The following is a 20,004-nucleotide window of genomic DNA, read 5'->3' on the forward strand; positions in this document are numbered from 1 at the left end:
AATATAAAAGTACAATATATTGTCCACAGTACTTCAGTAGATGTAATTATTTATTGTATTTATTTACATCTACATCTACACCTGTTTGTTTATTTGCTTGTGTCTCAAAAAGTACCAACACATTCCTCATATTGTTGTCCTTTTAGAGTCACAATAAACAACCAACAGTCCTTCTAGCAACACTAATGTTTAAACAATAACAGAGTTAATGTTGGCTAAAAACCAACAGTCCTTCCAACAACACTAATGTTTAAACAATAACAGAGTTAATGTTGGCTAAAAACCAACAGTCCTTCCAACAACACTAATGTTTAAACAATAACAGAGTTAATGTTGGCTAAAAACCAACAGTCCTTCTAACAACACTAATGTTTAAACAACAACAGAGTTAATGTTGGCTAAAAACCAACAGTCCTTCCAACAACACTAATGTTTAAACAATAACAGAGTTAATGTTGGCTAAAAACCAACAGTCCTTCCAACAACACTAATGTTTAAACAATAACAGAGTTAATGTTGGCTAAAAACCAACAGTCCTTCCAACAACACTAATGTTTAAACAATAACAGAGTTAATGTTGGCTAAAAACCATGCGGTTCTCAAACAAACCTCACCTTGTTGCAGCTCCGCCCCAAACACTCTGCTATGCACCGCGTGCCGCTCCATTTTAAAGCATAAGCCCCGCCTACTGTATCCGGATCTAGACCGTCGGTCATTGGTCCGTCAGAGTGAATGGATCACGTGATCCATTCAGCTGTGTGGATTTACAAGCTGCACGCATGCGCGCGCACACACGCACGCACGCACGCACGCACGCACGCACGCACACACACACAGACAGACAGACAGACAGACAGACAGACAGACAGACAGACAGACAGACAGACAGACAGACAGACAGACAGACAGACAGACAGACAGACAGACAGACAGACAGACAGACAGACAGACAGACAAGGACCCACAAATGATATAATATGAAAAGGTTTGTCAAGAACTGCTGCATCCATAATAATATTCAGACACATGCAGTGTCTGCTGGTGAACACTAGATGGCAGCAAAACGTCGGTTTCCCAGTCTGTCCATGACAAACGACTTTAAACATGTAGTTTCACCTGCTCTCTCTCTCTCTCTCTCCCTCTCTCTCTCTCTCTCTCTCTCTCTCTAGAAGTGTATATTTGTATGTCTCTAAATGTTATGATGAATTGAACAATAAGGTAAACAAGTCTAGTGCTTTATTGGTCGTCCACTCACAGTTTGTATTGAGTTGTGCTTGAAATGTTCTGTAATTCTGCAAACTGTTAATACATACTTCAATCAATCAATCAATCAATATCAATCACAGGCCACCAACACATATGAATGAGTACGAATGAGTTGTCGTTGGATAAGATGTTGTCTACAATTCCATGCTGTGATGATTTTATTTTATTTGCGTTAAAATGTTCATTCTGTAATACTATATATTCAAAGATTTGAGGCGCATTTTCACGATTAAAAAAAAATAGCAGACCTACAAGTTCATAGCGCGGCACTCGGTGCCGCGCTATGAGCTTGTAGATCTGCTATTTTTAAATAGCTAAAGTATAACATAATGCTTTAAAACACCAAAAGGGGTTCCCGCCCTGAATGGGTTTTTAACATGTTATTGTATTTTGTTTGTCCAATTCACGACCTTTTGTAGATCTGTTATTGCACTGTGACTTTATAGATCTGTTATTTTGAATATGTGTAATAATACATTTCAATGGAACATTCTGCATAATGTTGTCTACTTCTCCTTTTGGTATACTTTAAGTATAGGCCTACATTTGGGGGCACGGTGGGTGGCACATGCAGTCGGCAGTGCTGTCGCCTCACAGCTAGAACTAGAAGGTCCTTGGTTCGATTCCCGCTGGAGAAGCTGGGAGGGCAGGGTTTGCAAAAAGGCCTTTCTGTGTGGAGTTTGCATGTTCTCCCCGTGTCCACTAGGATAGGTACCCTCACATGTTCTCCCCGTGTCCCCTAGGGTAGGTACCCTCACATGTTCTCCCCGTGTCCCCTAGGGTAGGTACCCTCACATGTTCTCCCCGTGTCCACTAGGGTAGGTACCCTCACATGTTCTCCCAGTGTCCCCTAGGGTAGGTACCCTCACATGTTCTCCCCGTGTCCACTAGGATAGGTACCCTCACATGTTCTCCCCGTGTCCCCTAGGGTAGGTACCCTCACATGTTCTCCCCGTGTCCCCTAGGGTAGGTACCCTCACATGTTCTCCCCGTGTCCACTAGGGTAGGTACCCTCACATGTTCTCCCCGTGTCCACTAGGGTAGGTACCCTCACATGTTCTCCCCGTGTCCCCTAGGCCCTAGGGTAGGTACCCTCACATGTTCTCCCCGTGTCCCCTAGGCCCTAGGGTAGGTACCCTCACATGTTCTCCCCATGTCCCTATAGGGTAAATAACTCCAGCATGTGTGCCCACAGTAAGCTGAATTATAAAAAGTGTGAATGGAGTTTCTAGGTGAAAGTGACTTTTTGACGTGCCTATAGAGCTGCCATTGAGCCCCATTATAAATGTCTCAAATTTGAAAGCACTATATTTCTAAAACTATGAAACATTTCAAAGATTCCTTTTCAGGCAAACATGTCCACCGTAAGATATGAACCTAAAAAGGTTTGAATGGGGTTTCTAGGTGTAAGTATGTAGGACTAGTAGCGTGCCAACGTTTGTGCTATATTGCCATTGAGAATGCATTGGGCGTTTAAATGAAATAATTTCTAAAACATTTCAAAGATTGCTTTTCAGGCAAACATGTTAGATGAACATTTTAAAGTTTGACTTATTCTCATACACAATTTCAGTTTAAGGGAGAACAGTTAACAGTCTTTTGGTATGACCCAGCCGGGGAACGAACCCCTGACCTCCCAGTTTCAGGAATGAAATAAATGCTTAAACATGTAGCTAGATGTAATGTTAGAGTCAACAGAACACATGTAAATATGAAATAAATGCTTACACATGTAGCTAGATGTAATGTTAGAGACCACAGAAGACATGTAAATATGAAATAAATGCTTAAACATGTAGCTAGATGTAATGTTAGAGTCCACAGAAGACATGTAAATATGAAATAAATGCTTAAACATGTAGCTAGATGTAATGTTAGAGTCAACAGAAGACATGTAAATATGAAATAAATGCTTAAACATGTAGCTATGTGTAATGTTAGAGACCACAGAAGACATGTGAATATGAAATAAATGCTTAAACATGTAGCTATGTGTAATGTTAGAGACCACAGAAGACATGTAAATATGAAATAAATGCTTAAACATGTAGCTAGATGTAATGTTAGAGTCAACAGAAGTGAACCATCAAGTCTGTTTTCTAAACTCGTTTTCTGCAAGACATTTCTCGATAAGCCATATCTCCAAAACTGGCGGGTCAAACTGAACAATGTCAATTTGAAGCTATGATTCAATGACTTAGCCTTAGAAACGGTCACATTATGTTACCGTTTTTGAGTAGCTTTTCCAACTGTGATAGAAGGGCTGTCTGGGGCATGCATGCAAAATATCTCCATGATCAGTGGCGTGCACAGACATTTAGAGGGGCAGATGCGCAAGTGAAAAAAAGGGCACCTTGTACAGCGCATGTTGGGGCGGGAACCCATTTTGGTGCTTTAGCTATTGAAAAATAGCAGATCTACAAGCTCATAGCGCGCCACCGAGTGGCACGCTACGAGCTTGTAGGTCTGCTATTCTTTTTTTTATCAAAGAACCACTGACATAGAAACATAGCTTATAGATTGTGGGTGCCTAAATAATATAGTAGAAGCGTTTTTATCAAGATTTGATCAATGTCACCGCATGGTCCACAAACAGAAAAAATAAAACTTATTTGTTTTTATTTTTTTAGCACATTGCCATAAGGGCAGGTGCTCTAGCACCCCCTAGTGTCTATCTGTGCACGCCACTGTGTAGCTTGAATGACCCTCTTTCTGTTCTCATACCGTGATCTATGATCTATAGATCTATGATCTATGTCAGTAGAGGAAGCGGCTTTTCAGATGGATTTTCTTAGCTAGATTTGCTATATGGGTAAAATAATCAATCAATCAAATCAGTTAGACAGGTGAGGAACAAGTAGGTTGACGTGTGCTTCCATGAAGTAGGCTACTGAAGAAAAAAACAAGCAGTCAATCAAGTCAATTTAATCATTATTGCTGAATCAGTTTTCTCATGGCACTTCAAGACCGTACCTACGTCATTCACCCAACAGTTCCAAGGACAAACTGTCCTTTTCACAATGCATTATGGGACAACTTCAAGGTATATAGGCCTAAAGGGTAGTGTGATATTCTTTGGTTAAAACAAACAAAAAAAAAGTTAAAAGGTAAAAGCATTATATTGTGACAGTAATCATTTCTATAGGGCAGTGGTTTTCAACCCTTTTCATAGCAAGGTCCATTACTTATTTGGCATTTGAGCCACGGAACCACCATTTTATGTTTTTTAGCCTCAATATTTTGTCATCATAAGATTTTGTCCACCATTCCATGCTGTGTTGATGTGGTACCGTAGGAGACAACAGGCAAATAACACTTCTTCTACATTCTCTAATTGTAAATTAAGTAATGCAGATGTTTAACAATATTTTAACTCTTGAGCGTGTATCCAAATGAACCCATACGGGTCCATGTGGTTTCATTTTACACTCTCAAGAGTTAAAGATCTATAGCCTAAGGGTCCATTTGGTTACCAACTCTCCATCATTTAGCTGGGGACCACCTGGAACCCCCCCAAGGACCACCGGTGGTCCCCGGACCACTGGTTGAGAACCACTGCTCTTCAGCTCTTTAATAAACAGAAAATAAATTTTCAGGTAAGTATACATTATTATATAATTATTATACATTTTTCATCAAACTTAATTTTTTTTAATTTTTTTTAACATATTTCTTAGTCTTAGTCCTAGTTGTACAAAGTAGTAGTAAGGTTGAAATCTATTTTTTGCAAGTAGAAATTAATGTGGGTGTTAGAGGGTTAATAAACAGAAAATACATTTTCAGGTAAGTATATATTATTATATAATTATTATACATTTTTCATCAAACTTAATTTTTTTATGTTTTTTAACATATTTTTTAGTCTTAGTCCTAGTAGTACAAAGTAGTAGTAAGGTTGAAATCAATTTTTTGCAAGTAGAAATTAATGCGGGTGTTAGAGGGTTAATAAACAGAAAATACATTTTCAGGTAAGTGACACATTTTCAGCCAATCAGGTCAGGATATAGAGAGAGAGAGGGGAAATGAGATATCTGGCTGGAAAGACCTTGGCAACTAGTTAGAGAAAATTAGCGAAATATCAGCCAAAGCTTGAATTATCTTTATAGTCATATTCATCCTCCACAAGGACACTCTGTGTCCTGCATGGGGTTCCTTGGTGATATATGCAGCTAGAAATCCATTCAACATATCGGTGGACGTTGGCGTAGATGGCGGGTGTGGCAGCACCGCATGTGGCGTTCCCCCCGCTCACCAAGCCTGCCATGTAGTAAACCCCATCTTCCTTACACATCAGGGGTCCGCCCGAATCCCCCTAAGAGACCGGATGTAAGGACAGAACCATTATGAACAGTGGCGTGCACAGATAGACACTAGGGGGTGCTAGAGCACCCCCTGCCCTTTTGGCAATTTTGCTCTTGAAACCATGGACCATGGTGACATTGATCAAATCTTGATAAAAAAAACGCTTCTACTATATTATTTAGGCCCCCCACAATCTAAAGCTATGTTTCTATGTCAGTGGTTCTTCGATAAAATAAAAAAGCAGACCTACAAGCTTGTAGCGCGCCACTCAGTGGCGCGCTATGAGCTTGTAGATCTGCTATTTTTCAATAGCTAAAGCACCAAAATGGGTTCCCGCCCCAAAATGCACTGCACAAGGTGCTCTTTTTTTTCACTTGAGCACCTGCCCCTCTAAATGTGTGTATTGTCCGAAACGTGAGATTTGTTCGTTTTGTGTTTGTTGCTCACGTTGGTTGTATGATTTATTTTGATACTGAATACATTGTTATCTTCCTATAGACGTCAATACCAGTGGAGGAGCTAAACCAATTATGTTCTGTGTTTGAAACCACTCATTTGCAGGTAAATGTTGCACTACGTTCTGTATTAAGTCAGATATGTTTACAAGTTCATATTGTATAGACGAATCCACAGAGGGTTTCCTGGGTGCGGCCATTACTGAGGTGTACCATTAAGCACAGCAGCACTGATTAGCCACACCTGGCCTATGCAGCACCTGCTCCATGGATTACCCCTCAGTAATGGCCGCGCCCAGGGCACCCCTCTGTGGATTAGTCTATTGTGGACCGCGGACACCATTTTAGAATGATCGCGCCTTAACGTGGTGCCGACTGTATTTTCTGTGTACCACCAGAGGGTGCTGTTATGCAGATTATTAATTCATTTTGGCTACCGTCATGTATTTCTGTCTTTTCTATTTCATTTCAATATAAAAAGGATATTGTAGGTTAAAAGCAAGTTAAAAACAGATTGTATTTGAATTCATTGTAAAACATTAATGTCAAGACCCAGTTAAAACCACTATACGATCACATGTTAAAGAATACCATTGTAAAAAGACATCTGAATGCATTTAATGTAAAATGTAAAGTATTTAAGATGTTTGTACTAGACAGTCTGACTAGCTCTCTGCTGTGACGTCAATACCAGTGGAGGAGCTAAACCAATTATGTTCTGTGTTTGAAACCACTCATTTGCAGAGCTACACCAGTAAAGAACATCAACATCCAACCCAGTGCCTCTGTGTGTGTCTTTCATGACGGGACGGGTACACAACCGTTACACTGGAACCGCAGAATTATCGATTCATTGATTAACAATTAACTATTAACATCCCTAGTACGTACAGAGTGGGGAAATCACCTACTCCCTTAAATGGCCTATTTAAGGGAGAAGTGATTCTTTCCTCTCCCTTGGGCCTGCTGAAAGGTGGATTTTCAGGCCTGTTTTAAAAGATGTACGTTTTTTTTTTAAATAATTTTTATCCCACGATTTTGTAACCCATTTTTCACCCCTGTGTTAATCATCTAATGTGATCCTGGGCTCTACACACCCTCCACCAACCTAGTCCCCATATATGGGGGACAAGGGGAGACCAACCTAGTCCCCATATATGGGGGACAAGGGGAGAGCAACCTAGTCCCCATATATGGGGGACAAGGGGAGAGCAACCTAGTCCCCATATATGGGGGACAAGGGGAGAGCAACCTAGTCCCCATATATGGGGGACAAGGGGAGACCAACCTAGTCCCCATATATGGGGGACAAGGGGAGAGCAACCTAGTCCCCATATATGGGGGACAAGGGGAGAGCAACGGACTTGAACTCATGCTTCCTTCATGCCTGGGTGTCCAAGTTGCTCCTTTACACCTGACAGGGGGCAGTGACGGATTAACCCCTCTCAAGGCCCCTACTGATTCAGCCAATTAATTAATTAATTAATTAATTAACATGCATGCGTTTAGCGCATATCCACTACTGCCTGCGCTGCCCGCTGACACAAGACACAGCAGCCAGCAGGCACTGCACTGCGCACAGCCTTTCCAACTTCAGTCAATGCAACCTGTGGGTCCAACGTCACTGAAAACTTTCATAATAGCAATTCAATTAATTCACTCACGTATTCTTCACGTAACTCATATTTTTCGAAAGAAGAAACAGCTGTACATATAGTCTCGTACCAGGCCCTCCAAGCTTCGGGCCCTGGCGCTTAAGCTCCACCTAGTTCCATTGTTAGTCCGGCTCTGACAGGGGGGAGTTTCCCTGGTTGGACGTAGCAAGTGGAAGGAACACGTTATTCCAACCAGTTCCTTTCCCCTCCATCAGGCGCCCCGGCTGGCCAGGGGGAGGCAGTTTAGAGACCAGGATTACTGTAAGTTTTTGTGAGGGTACCTACCCTAGGGGACACGGGGAGAACATCCAAACTCCACACAGAATCGAACCCAAGACCTTCTAGCTTTGAGGCGACAGCACTACCAACTGTGCCACCTGTGCCCTCTGCATTTTTTGTATTGATGGAGTTTCCGAAGTAGTGTGTTCAATGATTAGGAAAACATTTTATTTTTTCTAAAAGTCTATTTTTTTCATAAAACTTCTGGTCTGTTCAATCAAAGTCACTTCTTTAGGTGTGTATGTGTATGCACGTGTGTGTGTGTGTGTGTGTGTGTGTGTGTGTGTGTGTGTGTGTGTGTGTGTGTGTGTGTGTGTGTGTGTGTGTGTGTGCGCGTGTGTGTGTGTGTGTGTGTATGTGTATGGACGTGTGTGTGTGATTTTTTTTTATTTGATTTGATTTATTTAGAAAAGCAATCATAATACAGCATTACTGTGTAATCCTTGGATCGCTGATTATAAAGTCCAAATACTTATTTCCACTGGGGTCCTCTCACACTGAACGGAACAATACTTTAAAATACATCACAAATACATAACAGTACATAAACATTACATACACAACACAACAAGTACGTCCCTATCCATCCCTCTAAGATGACCCTTTATAGGGGAACCTTTTCCAGTAGCCATTGTTTTGTCTTCTGTTTAAATGTCCTCAAATTGGAGGTCAGTTTAAGACTGGATTCCAGGCTCTTCCACTGTGTGGCTCCTCTATAAATGAATGAGCCTTTGCCCACTTTACTTTTAAAAGCAGGGAGCACCACATCTGCAATACTGGCTCTGGTGAAATGGTTGTGTACCTCGTTTACCTCGTTTACCTGTTTACATGTCGTTTACATGTTCTTAAAACTTCTGGGACCTCTCCGTATTTAATTTTATGGACCATGTTTAGTCTAGCCATTGTAACTTTTGATTCAACCGGGAGCCAGTTCAGCTCTCTGAACTGGTTCCTTCCTATATGGGTTCTGGGTTCCATCCCTAGTATAACCCTGATCAGTCTATTTTGAGCTGACTGTAGCTTTGTTTTAAAAGACTTAATCAAGCCCTCGAACCACGATGTACACGCAAAATCAAAGTGGCACAGGATAAGGGAGTTTGCTACCACTAATTTTGTCTCCCTATCCATGTATCTTGCTGTTCGAGCTAGAAACGTAGTCAGTCCGGAGACCTTGTTTAGCACCTTGCTGGCCATATTTCGGCCGTCTAAGTTACCCTCTAAAATACAACCCAAGTATTTCACTGATGATTTTGCTGCTATGTATTCCGAATTTATTTTGATCTTGAAGTCTGTGCTTCTTCCTAATTAGATTTTCGAGCCAAACAGAATTGATTCTGTCTTCCCTGAGTGTAAAGATAATTTATTATCTATAAGCCAGGAACTAACATTGGCTACTTCCTCAGTCAGGGAGCTTTCTAATGTGGTTTGATCCTTGTGGGACATTAGCAGTGCAGAATCATCAGCGTACAGGAACAAATCACAGTTACAAGCATCTGTCATATCATTCACGTACACTGAAAATAGGGCTGGACCTAGAATGCTTCCTTGTGGAACTCCACATTCCATGGTGTTTGGGTCAGATGAAACGCCATTTACCTCTACCCTTTGTTCGCGCCCTGTCAGATATGATTTGAACCATTTACAGGTTGCCCTGTCCGCCCCCAGGTTGCCCTGTCCGCCCCCAGGTTGCCCTGTCCGCCCCCAGGTTGCCCTGTCCGCCCCCAGAGCCCCCTGTCCGCCCCCAGGTTGCCCTGTCCGCCCCCAGGTTGCCCTGTCCGCCCCCAGGTTGCCCTGTCCGCCCCCAGAGCCCCCTGTCCGCCCCCAGAGCCCCCTGTCCGCCCCCAGAGCCCCCTGTCCGCCCCCAGGTTGCCCTGTCCGCCCCCAGGTTGCCCTGTCCGCCCCCAGGTTGCCCTGTCCGCCCCCAGAGCCCCCTGTCCGCCCCCAGAGCCCCCTGTCCGCCCCCAGAGCCCCCTGTCCGCCCCCAGGTTGCCCTGTCCGCCCCCAGGTTGCCCTGTCCGCCCCCAGGTTGCCCTGTCCGCCCCCAGAGCCCCCTGTCCGCCCCCAGAGCCCCCTGTCCGCCCCCAGAGCCTCAGTAACCTACAGTGGTTCACTGTGTCGAATGCTCGCCGTAAATCCAGCAGCACCATTCCACAAAGTTTTCCATTGTTAACTTCTTTCCTAATTTGTTCTGTTAAATATAATAAACATGTGTCGGTTGAGTACGATTTTCTAAAGCCAGATTGGAGTTTATACATTAGGTTATTCCTATTTAGGTATACATTTAGTTGCTCATTAATCATCTTCTCGAAGATTTTTGATACCAAGCTCAAAATTGACACCGGTCGGTAGTTACCGGGGTAATTTTTGGCTGACCCCGGTGGCATTTCCCCACACACAGTGACAGCGCTCCATACGCACAGACGACACAGACCAAATATTCTGTACACTGCAGTGTTTTTTTGTTTCCTTAAAGGACCACTTCACCACTTTTCAACCTATCTTCATAATTATAATAGGTCCTCACTAATAATCATGATAAAATGGCATGATCTTTTTCTACTCAGTCTGTGTCTCATAGGAGGGCTGTGGGCAATTTAGAAACCGTCTTCCAGTGACATCATCATTAGCAGATTTATTTTAAAAGATAGATAAAATATTTTGATTTTCATTATCGTGAGAACGATGGCTTCCATTTTCGCATTGCAACTTTTCAGGACTAGAAAGGTTTCTGAACTGCCCACAGCCCTCCTATGAGACACAGACAGAGTAGACAAACATTGCGCCATTTTTTCATGATTATTATTATTGAGGACCTATTATATGAAGATAGGTTGAAAAGTGGTGAAGTGGTCCTTTAATGGATCATTGCCAGTGCTATAGTGGCCGCTAGCACGCCAGTGCCAGACGGTTTTGAAAAATAACCATTAATTTTAATTCATTTTAAGTTGCAGTATAACATCCTGCTGTGAAGGTGACCTAATACACTCACGCACCCACGCACACTTACACTACAGGAGCCAACTTTTCCCAACTTGTCTCCTGCACAGATCATGGTGTCGTCCAGGTAGCCATGGAACTCCTGACAACGCTCCATAGACATCACGGAAAGCTGGCCATGTGACATGTTGTGTGGGTGGTCAGCTGAGGAAGAAGAACACACACACACAGACAGCTCAGCTAAAAGTCCTTCTAGGACATTAGAAGACCTATAATAATCTATAATGAATAGAAGAACACACACACACAGACAGCTCAGCTAAAAATCCTTCTAGGACATCTAATTTCAGCTTTTCGTCCCATGTATTGTTATATGGAGCATATATGGCCAGGGCATAGCAGTGGCGGCAATTTTATGGTGCCACTCACAAATAGGCCATTTAATAAATAAATGTATATGTATATATATATAGCTTATATATAATAATAATAGAATAAAGAACTCCAGAGACAAACTGCATCATATACCTGCTACATTATACGATACATGTAACATAGGCAATTATACCTTATATAGACTAGTGCAGCTTTTATTTAAGGTGTGATTAGTGGTTGGATACGTACCATCTTTAGTTTCGCCCCATCCAGCGACCACACACTCCTTTCCATCGGGGAAGAGCTTGTTTGGCAGACAGGCATATTTAACATAGCTGGTTTCCTTGGCACAGAATGGGTCATCGGTGAATTCCAGCTGGAGTAATGCTGAGACACAGGAAACAGAATAGAACAGTAAATAATAATACGGCGGTGGCTCAGGGGTAGAGTTACTGGATCGTAAACGCAAGGTTTCCAGTTCGAACCCGGGGGTCAGGGGATCTTAGTATAATCTGATCGACAGAAGGAATTGACTTTAAATGTCGTGAGACATGGCTAAAGCATTTCCGGGGGTCCCCAGCCCAAAAGGTTGAGAACCCCTGATCTAGATAACATCACCTGTACCACTTGTTATCTAGACACCAGTAAGACGCCCTGAGGGCGAGACGGCGAGAAGCCACCGCGTCCAAAGGGCGAGGTCTGCATTTTCGGGCCTGTTAAGAATTCTAGTTTTCGCCGGCTGCCGGGCACGGCTGCACTAATAACTTTGGGGCGGGACCGTCTAGTTTAAATGGACAGGTATTCAGTCAAAAGGGAGACATCGAAGAGGAAGGATGGGTGGGGAAGGATCAACATATGGAATGTTAGAACAGGTCAGCTCCATATACAGTATGGAGAACTAAGGGTTTGAGGTCAGATGTAGATTTGTTGGCTAAAATTGATGACACCAGGGATCTCCATATATGGGCTTAACAATGTCACATGATGTCACATGCTCCATCCCTGATGATGTCACGTGCTCCATCCCACCCGGCTATGCAATACCTGTTGTACCCGTGTCAGAGAACCCGTTGTACCCGTGTCAAATTTCTGTGTCAGGGTTGCCCAAATATGGAGTGTTGTTGTGATGTCAGAACAGGCCAGCCGACTCGACACCGGGCACTGCCCTCCCTGTGGGGGTGTGGAACGACACCGGGCACTGCCCTCCCTGTGGGGGTGTGGAACGACACCGGGCACTGCCCTCCCTGTGGGGGTGTGGAACGACACCGGGCACTGCCCTCCCTGTGGGGGTGTGGAACGACACCGGGCACTGCCCTCCCTGTGGGGGTGTGGAACGACACCGGGCACTGCCCTCCCTGTGGGGGTGTGGAACGACACCGGGCACTGCCCTCCCTGTGGGGGTGTAGAACGACACCGGGCACTGCCCTCCCTGTGGGGGTGTGGAACGACACCGGGCACTGCCCTCCCTGTGGGGGTGTGGAACGACACCGGGCACTGCCCTCCCTGTGGGGGTGTGGAACGACACCGGGCACTGCCCTCCCTGTGGGGGTGTGGAACGACACCGGGCACTGCCCTCCCTGTGGGGGTGTGGAACGACACCGGGCACTGCCCTCCCTGTGGGGGTGTGGAACGACACCGGGCACTGCCCTCCCTGTGGGGGTGTGGAACGACACCGGGCACTGCCCTCCCTGTGGGGGTGTGGAACGACACCGGGCACTGCCCTCCCTGTGGGGGTGTAGAACGACACCGGGCACTGCCCTCCCTGTGGGGGTGTGGAACGACACCGGGCACTGCCCTCCCTGTGGGGGTGTGGAACGCGTGTGGCGAATTTGAAGTCGGTGGAGACAGACACTAGACAGACAGACGTACAGAGATAACACTAGATTAACCCATTTTGAGCGGGAACCCCTTTTGGTGATTATACATTATGTTATAATTTAGCTATTGAAAAAAAATCATTAAAATGTGCCTCAAATCTTTCAGAAAATTGTCATGATTTAGAAAACTAATTTTGACTTCAGGCCTGAATGGGTTAAGGTAAGAAATCAGCTCGTCTGGAAAATAAGACGTACAGTAAATGAATGGCCTTACCAATGTCATTAGTAGCAACACCAATGTTGCCTATCATCCTGTAACCCTTATAAACAAAGTCTCTCTTCACGGAGATGACCTGGTCTGACTCTTCTTCGCTCCCGATGTCCACTCCCCCCACGACCACCTGCATGTCCTTGGCGTCGTCACTGGAGAAACAAGCAAGTCAGTAATTAAGACCACCTGTGCATGTTAGCACATGTTAGCATTTAGAGCAGCATTACCACATGTTAGCATTTAGAGCAGCATTACCACATGTTAGCATGTGGAGCAGCTCATGTTAGCACATGTTAGCATTTAGAGCAGCATTACCACATGCTAGCATTTAGAGCAGCATTACCACATGTTAGCATGTGGAGCAGCTCATGTTAGCACATGTTAGCATTTAGAGCAGCTTACATGCAGTGAGCAGCAGTGAGGACCCAACAGGACGCGATGAGGACGCCTCCACAGGCGTGTCCGAACGCCTTAGATGAGCCTTTGGCTCTGTGCTGCAGGGACACCTGCCACGGATGTTCTCCAGGACGGGACAGAGTGCCTCCGCTGATCGTGAGTTTATAGTTGGTCGGGTCTGTGCGCCTGCCGCACTGGCCTGGGTCAAATGGAGACAACTAGAGCATGAGAGCCAGGGAGAGAAGTGTGTGTGTGTGTGTGTGTGTGTGTGTGGTACATGAACTTCCACAGAAAAGGTAGTTAGAATTTCAAGGGAAAGTGTAAAATTGTGTTACCGCGGCGCAGTGTTTAATCGCCTGGTAGAGACACTCTATAGATATGATCAATTAAACGTACCGTAATATCAAAAAACAACAACAGCCATTAAGTCATGATCAATAATGTTTTTAGAACATAGTGAATTCTAAGTAATTGTAACTTGGCAGCGATTCATCGTTTGGCAAAGTGCCGTTCACCATTTAATATGCAGGATTTACACACTGCTTTAGCTCGTATTCATTGCCATTTTAAACTGTATTTTCTGTACGTTTGAAACAGCTATGGTTTGTGTTGTGTGTATAAACACTGCATAATAATACCCCACTTCCAAACGAATGGTGTTGGTAGCCTACTTGGAATTTGTGTTCTATGAACATCGTTTATTAATGAATGGCTTTTTAAGCGTAATCGATATTATTATTAATATAATAATTATTATTATTATATGTGTGTATGTATGTGTATATATATATATATATATATATATGTATATATCTCCCCCACCTCCCCGGCCTCCTCCCTGTAGTTCTTATTCCAGGCGTTATGGGATATTAATGTATTGTTAATTTTGTTGAATCATCTGTTGATGTGTTATTACTGTGTATTTTTGTTCATGGATTATTGTATCTTTGGCTCTGCTCTGGGGAGTCGTTGATATCAGAGCTGTGTCTCAGTGCACAGATAATCAGATAATGTCTCGGTACGCAGATTATCTGATATCACATTAGCAGAGCCACACCGCCATACTAACATGCAGTAGCTTTGCAATAAATGGTTTATGGTCAACCTGAGCTGAAGTGTAATAATAATAATAATACAACTTTATTTGTATAGCACCTTTCATGACATGAAATGCAGCTCAAAGTGCTTTACAGAACAATGGCAAATAAAAAAGAAAAGCAAGGCAACGACATTAAAAAACAAGCAGTAATGCAATACAGTGAGGACATGAATAACAAAAAATAAAAGATCAATTAAAAGCAATGTTGTAGAAGTGGGTCTTGAGCTGTGCTTTAAAAATGTCTACAGAGGCTGCCTGACGAAGGTACAGTGGGAGCTTGTTCCATCCCGACGGCCCGTAGAAGCAAAAAGCTGCTTACCCGTATTTATTTGTTGCCATTTTTTTAGGAAAGCGAGCAGGCCAGCAGTGGAAGACCTTCGGGGGGCGGTTTGGGACATATTTAGGCAGGCAGTCATGTAGGTAGGAAGGTGCGAGACCATTGAAAGCTTTATACACAAGTAGAAGAATTTAAAAATCAATCCTAAAAACAACCGGAAGCCAGTGCAGTGAAGCCAAAACTGGAGTAATATGTTCTCTCGTCTTAGTTCTAGTTAAAACTCTGGCTGCTGCATTTTGGACAAGTTGTAATCTGTCAGTTGTTTTCTTAGGCAGTCCTGAAAAAAGTGCATTGCAGTAATCAAGCCGAGAAAAAACAAAGGTGTGGATTAGCGTTTTTGCATCGTCCAAAGACAAATAGGCTCTGATTCGTGCAATATTTCTAAGGTGAAAAAAGGCAATCTTGGTAACATGATTAATGTGTGAATTAAAATTAAATTCAGAATCAATAATGACCCCCAGGTTCTTTACTGTACTGTTACTTTCTACAGCAAGTCTGCTTATTATTGATTATTTCTGCTCGCTAGAACCGATCATGAGAACTTCTGTCTTATTCTCATTTAGCTTGAGAAAGTTCTCACTCATCCAACATTTGATGCTAGACAGACAGGTCAACAGCGGGTCTAAAGCACAGGGATCATCTGGAGCCACAGAAAGATATAGTTGGGTATCATCAGCATAGAAATGAAAATTGACTCCGTGATTGGTAATGAGTTCACCCAATGGCAGTATGTACAAGGAGAATAGCAGAGGACCAAGAATCGAGCCCTGTGGAATACCAGAACAGATGTCGTGTTTGTCTGAGTCAAACTCGGCTAGATTGACAAAGTAACTTCTGTTTGATAGGTAGGAGGAAAACCATGACAGGGCCGTACCAGACAGGCCTATCCAGTGCTCCAGACGCTGTATTAAAATTGAATGATCAATCGTGTCAAATGCAGCCGTTAGATCTAGAAGTAAGAGAACGGATACATGTTTCTTGTCAGCAAGATCATTCATTACTTTTACAAGTGCTGTTTCTGTGCTGTGACCTTTCCTAAAGCCAGATTGGAATTTGTTATGCACATTATTGTTCTGTAGAAACACATCCAATAGGCCCTGCGGTAAGCCCTGCCCGCTCGCTCAGCTGCCTCGATACCGTTGTTAAGCAGGACCTCCATTGAGGACCGTGTTATGTCGGCGTGTTATGTCGGCGTTTTTCCGAAGAGGAATAGAAGCATTCATATCAACAACATTCATACTATAATAACGCCATGGTGAAACGTTGCTGTTGGGCGTCCTGCAACAGTGCTTCATAGGCACCCAGAACGTTTGGGGCATTTATTTTTATTCCTTTCCCGTGGGTGCGCACAATGTTTACATTCTAGAGGAGGAAGCGGCGGTGGCGTCACTCGTTCACCCTCCCTGCTACTATCATACTAGTATTAACGTCAACTTTTACTAAACAATGGTTAAATCAATCGTCTAATAAACAACAAACAACTTACCTTGGAGCAAATGGTGTGCTTTGTAACTTTCTAGTTGCTTGTGTTGGACGGCAGCCACATAACTGTCTTCAACCACAGGCTCCAGTCACGTCCCCTCCCACTGCGGTTCAGAAAAAAAAGAACGCTGCTTACCCCCTTCTGCATGCAAAAAGTGAAGGTCCGCTAATGGTCTAAACTATTTTATTTGCCGTTCCTAAATTCAAAATAGTTTAGACCATTAGCGGACCTTCACTTTTTGGATACAATGTGCAGAAAATGGTAAGCAGCGTTCTTTTTCTGAACCGCAGTGGGAGGGAACGTGACTGGAGGCTGGAGACCAACACAAGCAACTGAGCGTGGAGATTAGAAAGTTACAAAGCACACCATTTGCTCCAAGGTAAGTTGTTAGTTGTTTATTAGACGATTGATTTAAACATTGTTTAGTAAAAGTTGACGTTAATAGTATGATTTAGTAGCAGGGAGGGTGAATGAGTGACCGCCGCGTCCTCCACCTCCAGAATGTAAACATTGACATGTGCATGATGTGCGCACCCACGGGGAAAGGAATAAAAATAAATGCCCCAAACGTTCTGGGTACTTATTAAGCACTGTTGCAGGACGCCCAACAGCAACGTTTCACCATGGCGTTATTATAGTATGAATGTTGTTGATATGAATGCTTCTATTCCTCTTCGGAAAAACGCCGACATAACACGGTCCTCAATGGAGGTTCGCTGATGTTTGTCCTGCTTAACAACGGTATCGAGGCAGCTGAGCGAGCGGGCGGGGCTTACCGCAGGGCCTATTGATGAAAGATGCATTTTTCTAAAACCTTGCCAAGAAAGGGTAGATTTGAAATGGGTCGATAGTTACCCAAAACAGAGGGATCAAGATTGTGTTTCTTGAGTAGAGGCCTAACTACAGCAGTCTTCAGTGAGTCTGGAAAGACGCCTGATTGGAGAGAGCTGTTTACAATTTTTAGGATATCTCCAAGTACTGTCTAAGACCTCTTTGAGAAAGGTGGTGGGAATTGTATTCAATGAACAGGAGGATGATGTCATCTGTGATATGGTTTTGCGGAGTTCGTCTTCATCAATTGCGCAGAAAGATAATAGGCTCCCCCTGGAGAGATCTACCCTGGGACCATTAGCTGCTGTTTGAAGGTTTGAGCTAGCAGCAGCACCATTCATACCATATCAGCTCTAATGTTAAAAATGTTGTTATCAAAAAAGCATGCAAACTCATTACATTTAGCTTTAGAAGCCGGGAATGACTGCTTCTAGGACTGGGGGGGGGGGTTAAAAGTCGTTCAATGGTAGAGAATAGGAAGTGTGTCAATGAACTTTGATGATCATATCTATAGAAAAGTGTCTCTTACCAAGCAAATATATCAGGCCATTGTGTTGTGTTGGATCATGTCCAGCAGTCAAGGAAAACATTCCTAGGCTTGTTTCATTTTCTAAAGTAGCGTTGCTTGTCGAGTGGAAACAAGGATCTGCGCCTGTGATGTGGCAATCCATGACGCGTACTTTTAAATTAGTAGTATTTTAAAGCATCTGCGTTTGAAAACCCAACACCCCACTGTTTATTCCGGTTGGGAGAACTCTCAACTTTACCCCATAGCTCCACCCACCAGCTATATTGACGCCCCTGATGATCAACACTGGTACTGCCGACGAACGTACACTTACCTTCACATGTCAGAGTTAAAGGTGTCCATTTCCCAGCCACACACCTCACATCGGCGCTTCCTCCGTTCATAGTATATCCCACTATGCACACGTACAGCACCGTCTCTCTGGGTGCGTACCTGGTCTTCATCCGGCTGATCATGATGCTGTTCGAACGGTAGACCTCTGGAGGTTCACAGTGCGTTGGAAGCTTCGGAGCTGTGGAGAGATGTGTATTTTTATTGTGTATTATGTGAACGTCTCATTACTAAATCGCCGCTACCTCGCGGTTACGCCTCCGATGACTTTTAACCCATTCTGGACGGGAACCCCTTTTTGGTGTTTTAAGCATGAAAAATAGCAGATCAAGCTCATAGCAGCCGCACTATGAGCTTGTAGATCTGCTATTTTTGAAGAATCTTGAAAATGTAGTGCAAATCTTTGAATATATATTCTTTCACAGTGAACGTTTTTAACTTGAATCTTTGCTTCTGGGGGGGGGGGTCCCTGGGACAACATATTTTCACATGGGGTCAGCGGCTAATTACATTATATTTGTGGGGGTCCTTGACATGAAAATGTTTGAGAACGACTGACATAGAAACATGGGTTTTTTCCGAAAACTGTCAGGATTTAGAAGGCATTTGTAGAATTGTCCTCAGATCTAAATGGGTTAAAAAGACAGTAGCCATTTTAGCTTTATTCGATTAGACTTCCGGTTAATTTCGCAGTGAATTTTGGGGTCTTATAAAATACAGAGTATCTATCTGGCTGCACATTTTCATGACGGGTATTGCAGCTGTTGTTTGTTGTCTGTAAAAACTATAAGATGTTTTATTTTAGTTCACTTACGCTGAACTTCTAGAGAGTGTTTTGTTGACCTCTGGGATCCATGTGTGTTTTTCACCAGACAGAAGTACCGTCCAGAGTCTCCAGGAGACACATTGTTCTTCACCAGCTGAGGCCCAGTGGAGATGGATCTGCTGTCTTTGTACCAGGTGTAGGTGTCTACTGGTGGGTTGGCTTCACTGCTGCAGGTCAGAGTCACTGTGCTGCCCTCAACAACGCCTCCTGGTGGACTCACTGATACTGAGGGAATTTCTGGAGGGTCTGTGGACGAATAAACATTGATGCACTCAATTATAGCACTGTGCTGTGTATACAGCATTTTACACCAATATCAATAACAATAATTCATGTGTAACATTACATCAACTTAGGTTAAAATAATAACACTAATGTAATTATTTTAGACACTAAAGTAATCTAAAAACACTTGATGATGATATTTATGTTCATGCATAGCCAATACACACACACACACGCACAAACATCATTAATATAATTGTAATTCAATTAAAAACTCACAGTGGACATCAACAGTGACTGGAGGTGAATCGACTGTAGCAATGTCGTTAAATGCCTCACAGTGGTATTTTCCGCTGTCACTGGGCTGGACGTTAGAGATGCTTATTGTGTTCTTCTGTGCCACGACAGTGTTGTCTTTGAAAAGGATGTAGGCCTGGATTGGTGGATGTGACCCACTGGCGCTGCAGGTCAGAGTGACTGAGCTTCCTTTGACAACATCTCCTGGTGGATCTACGGCCAAAAGGACATTCTTGGGACCATCTGTTGGAGAAAGATGTATGTCTGTTTTACAGTCCTCCTCATCAGTTGTTT

At 43.5% G+C, this 20,004-nt stretch overlaps 1 protein-coding gene across 1 annotated transcript in view; it reads right to left on the minus strand.

Annotated features, from left to right (window-relative positions):
- Nucleotides 1–5,148: 5,148 nt before the first annotated feature.
- LOC310862519 (plasminogen-like) overlaps nt 5,149–20,004 on the minus strand; it is a 95,776-nt gene continuing 80,920 nt past the window's right edge. The window contains exons 12-19 of the mRNA XM_083770456.1: nt 19,693–19,953; nt 19,177–19,434; nt 18,346–18,543; nt 13,760–13,952; nt 13,361–13,509; nt 11,519–11,656; nt 10,965–11,098; nt 5,149–5,578 (exon numbers count right to left, since the gene is read on the minus strand). Coding sequence (XP_083626582.1) covers nt 5,345–5,578; nt 10,965–11,098; nt 11,519–11,656; nt 13,361–13,509; nt 13,760–13,952; nt 18,346–18,543; nt 19,177–19,434; nt 19,693–19,953 — 1,565 coding nt within the window. The 3' untranslated portion in view covers nt 5,149–5,344. The remainder of the gene's footprint in view (nt 5,579–10,964; nt 11,099–11,518; nt 11,657–13,360; nt 13,510–13,759; nt 13,953–18,345; nt 18,544–19,176; nt 19,435–19,692; nt 19,954–20,004) is intronic.

This window comes from Protomyctophum parallelum, assembly GCF_964188405.1.
Source record: "Protomyctophum parallelum genome assembly, chromosome: 8".
In the NCBI taxonomy this organism is placed as follows: Eukaryota; Metazoa; Chordata; class Actinopteri; order Myctophiformes; family Myctophidae; genus Protomyctophum; species Protomyctophum parallelum.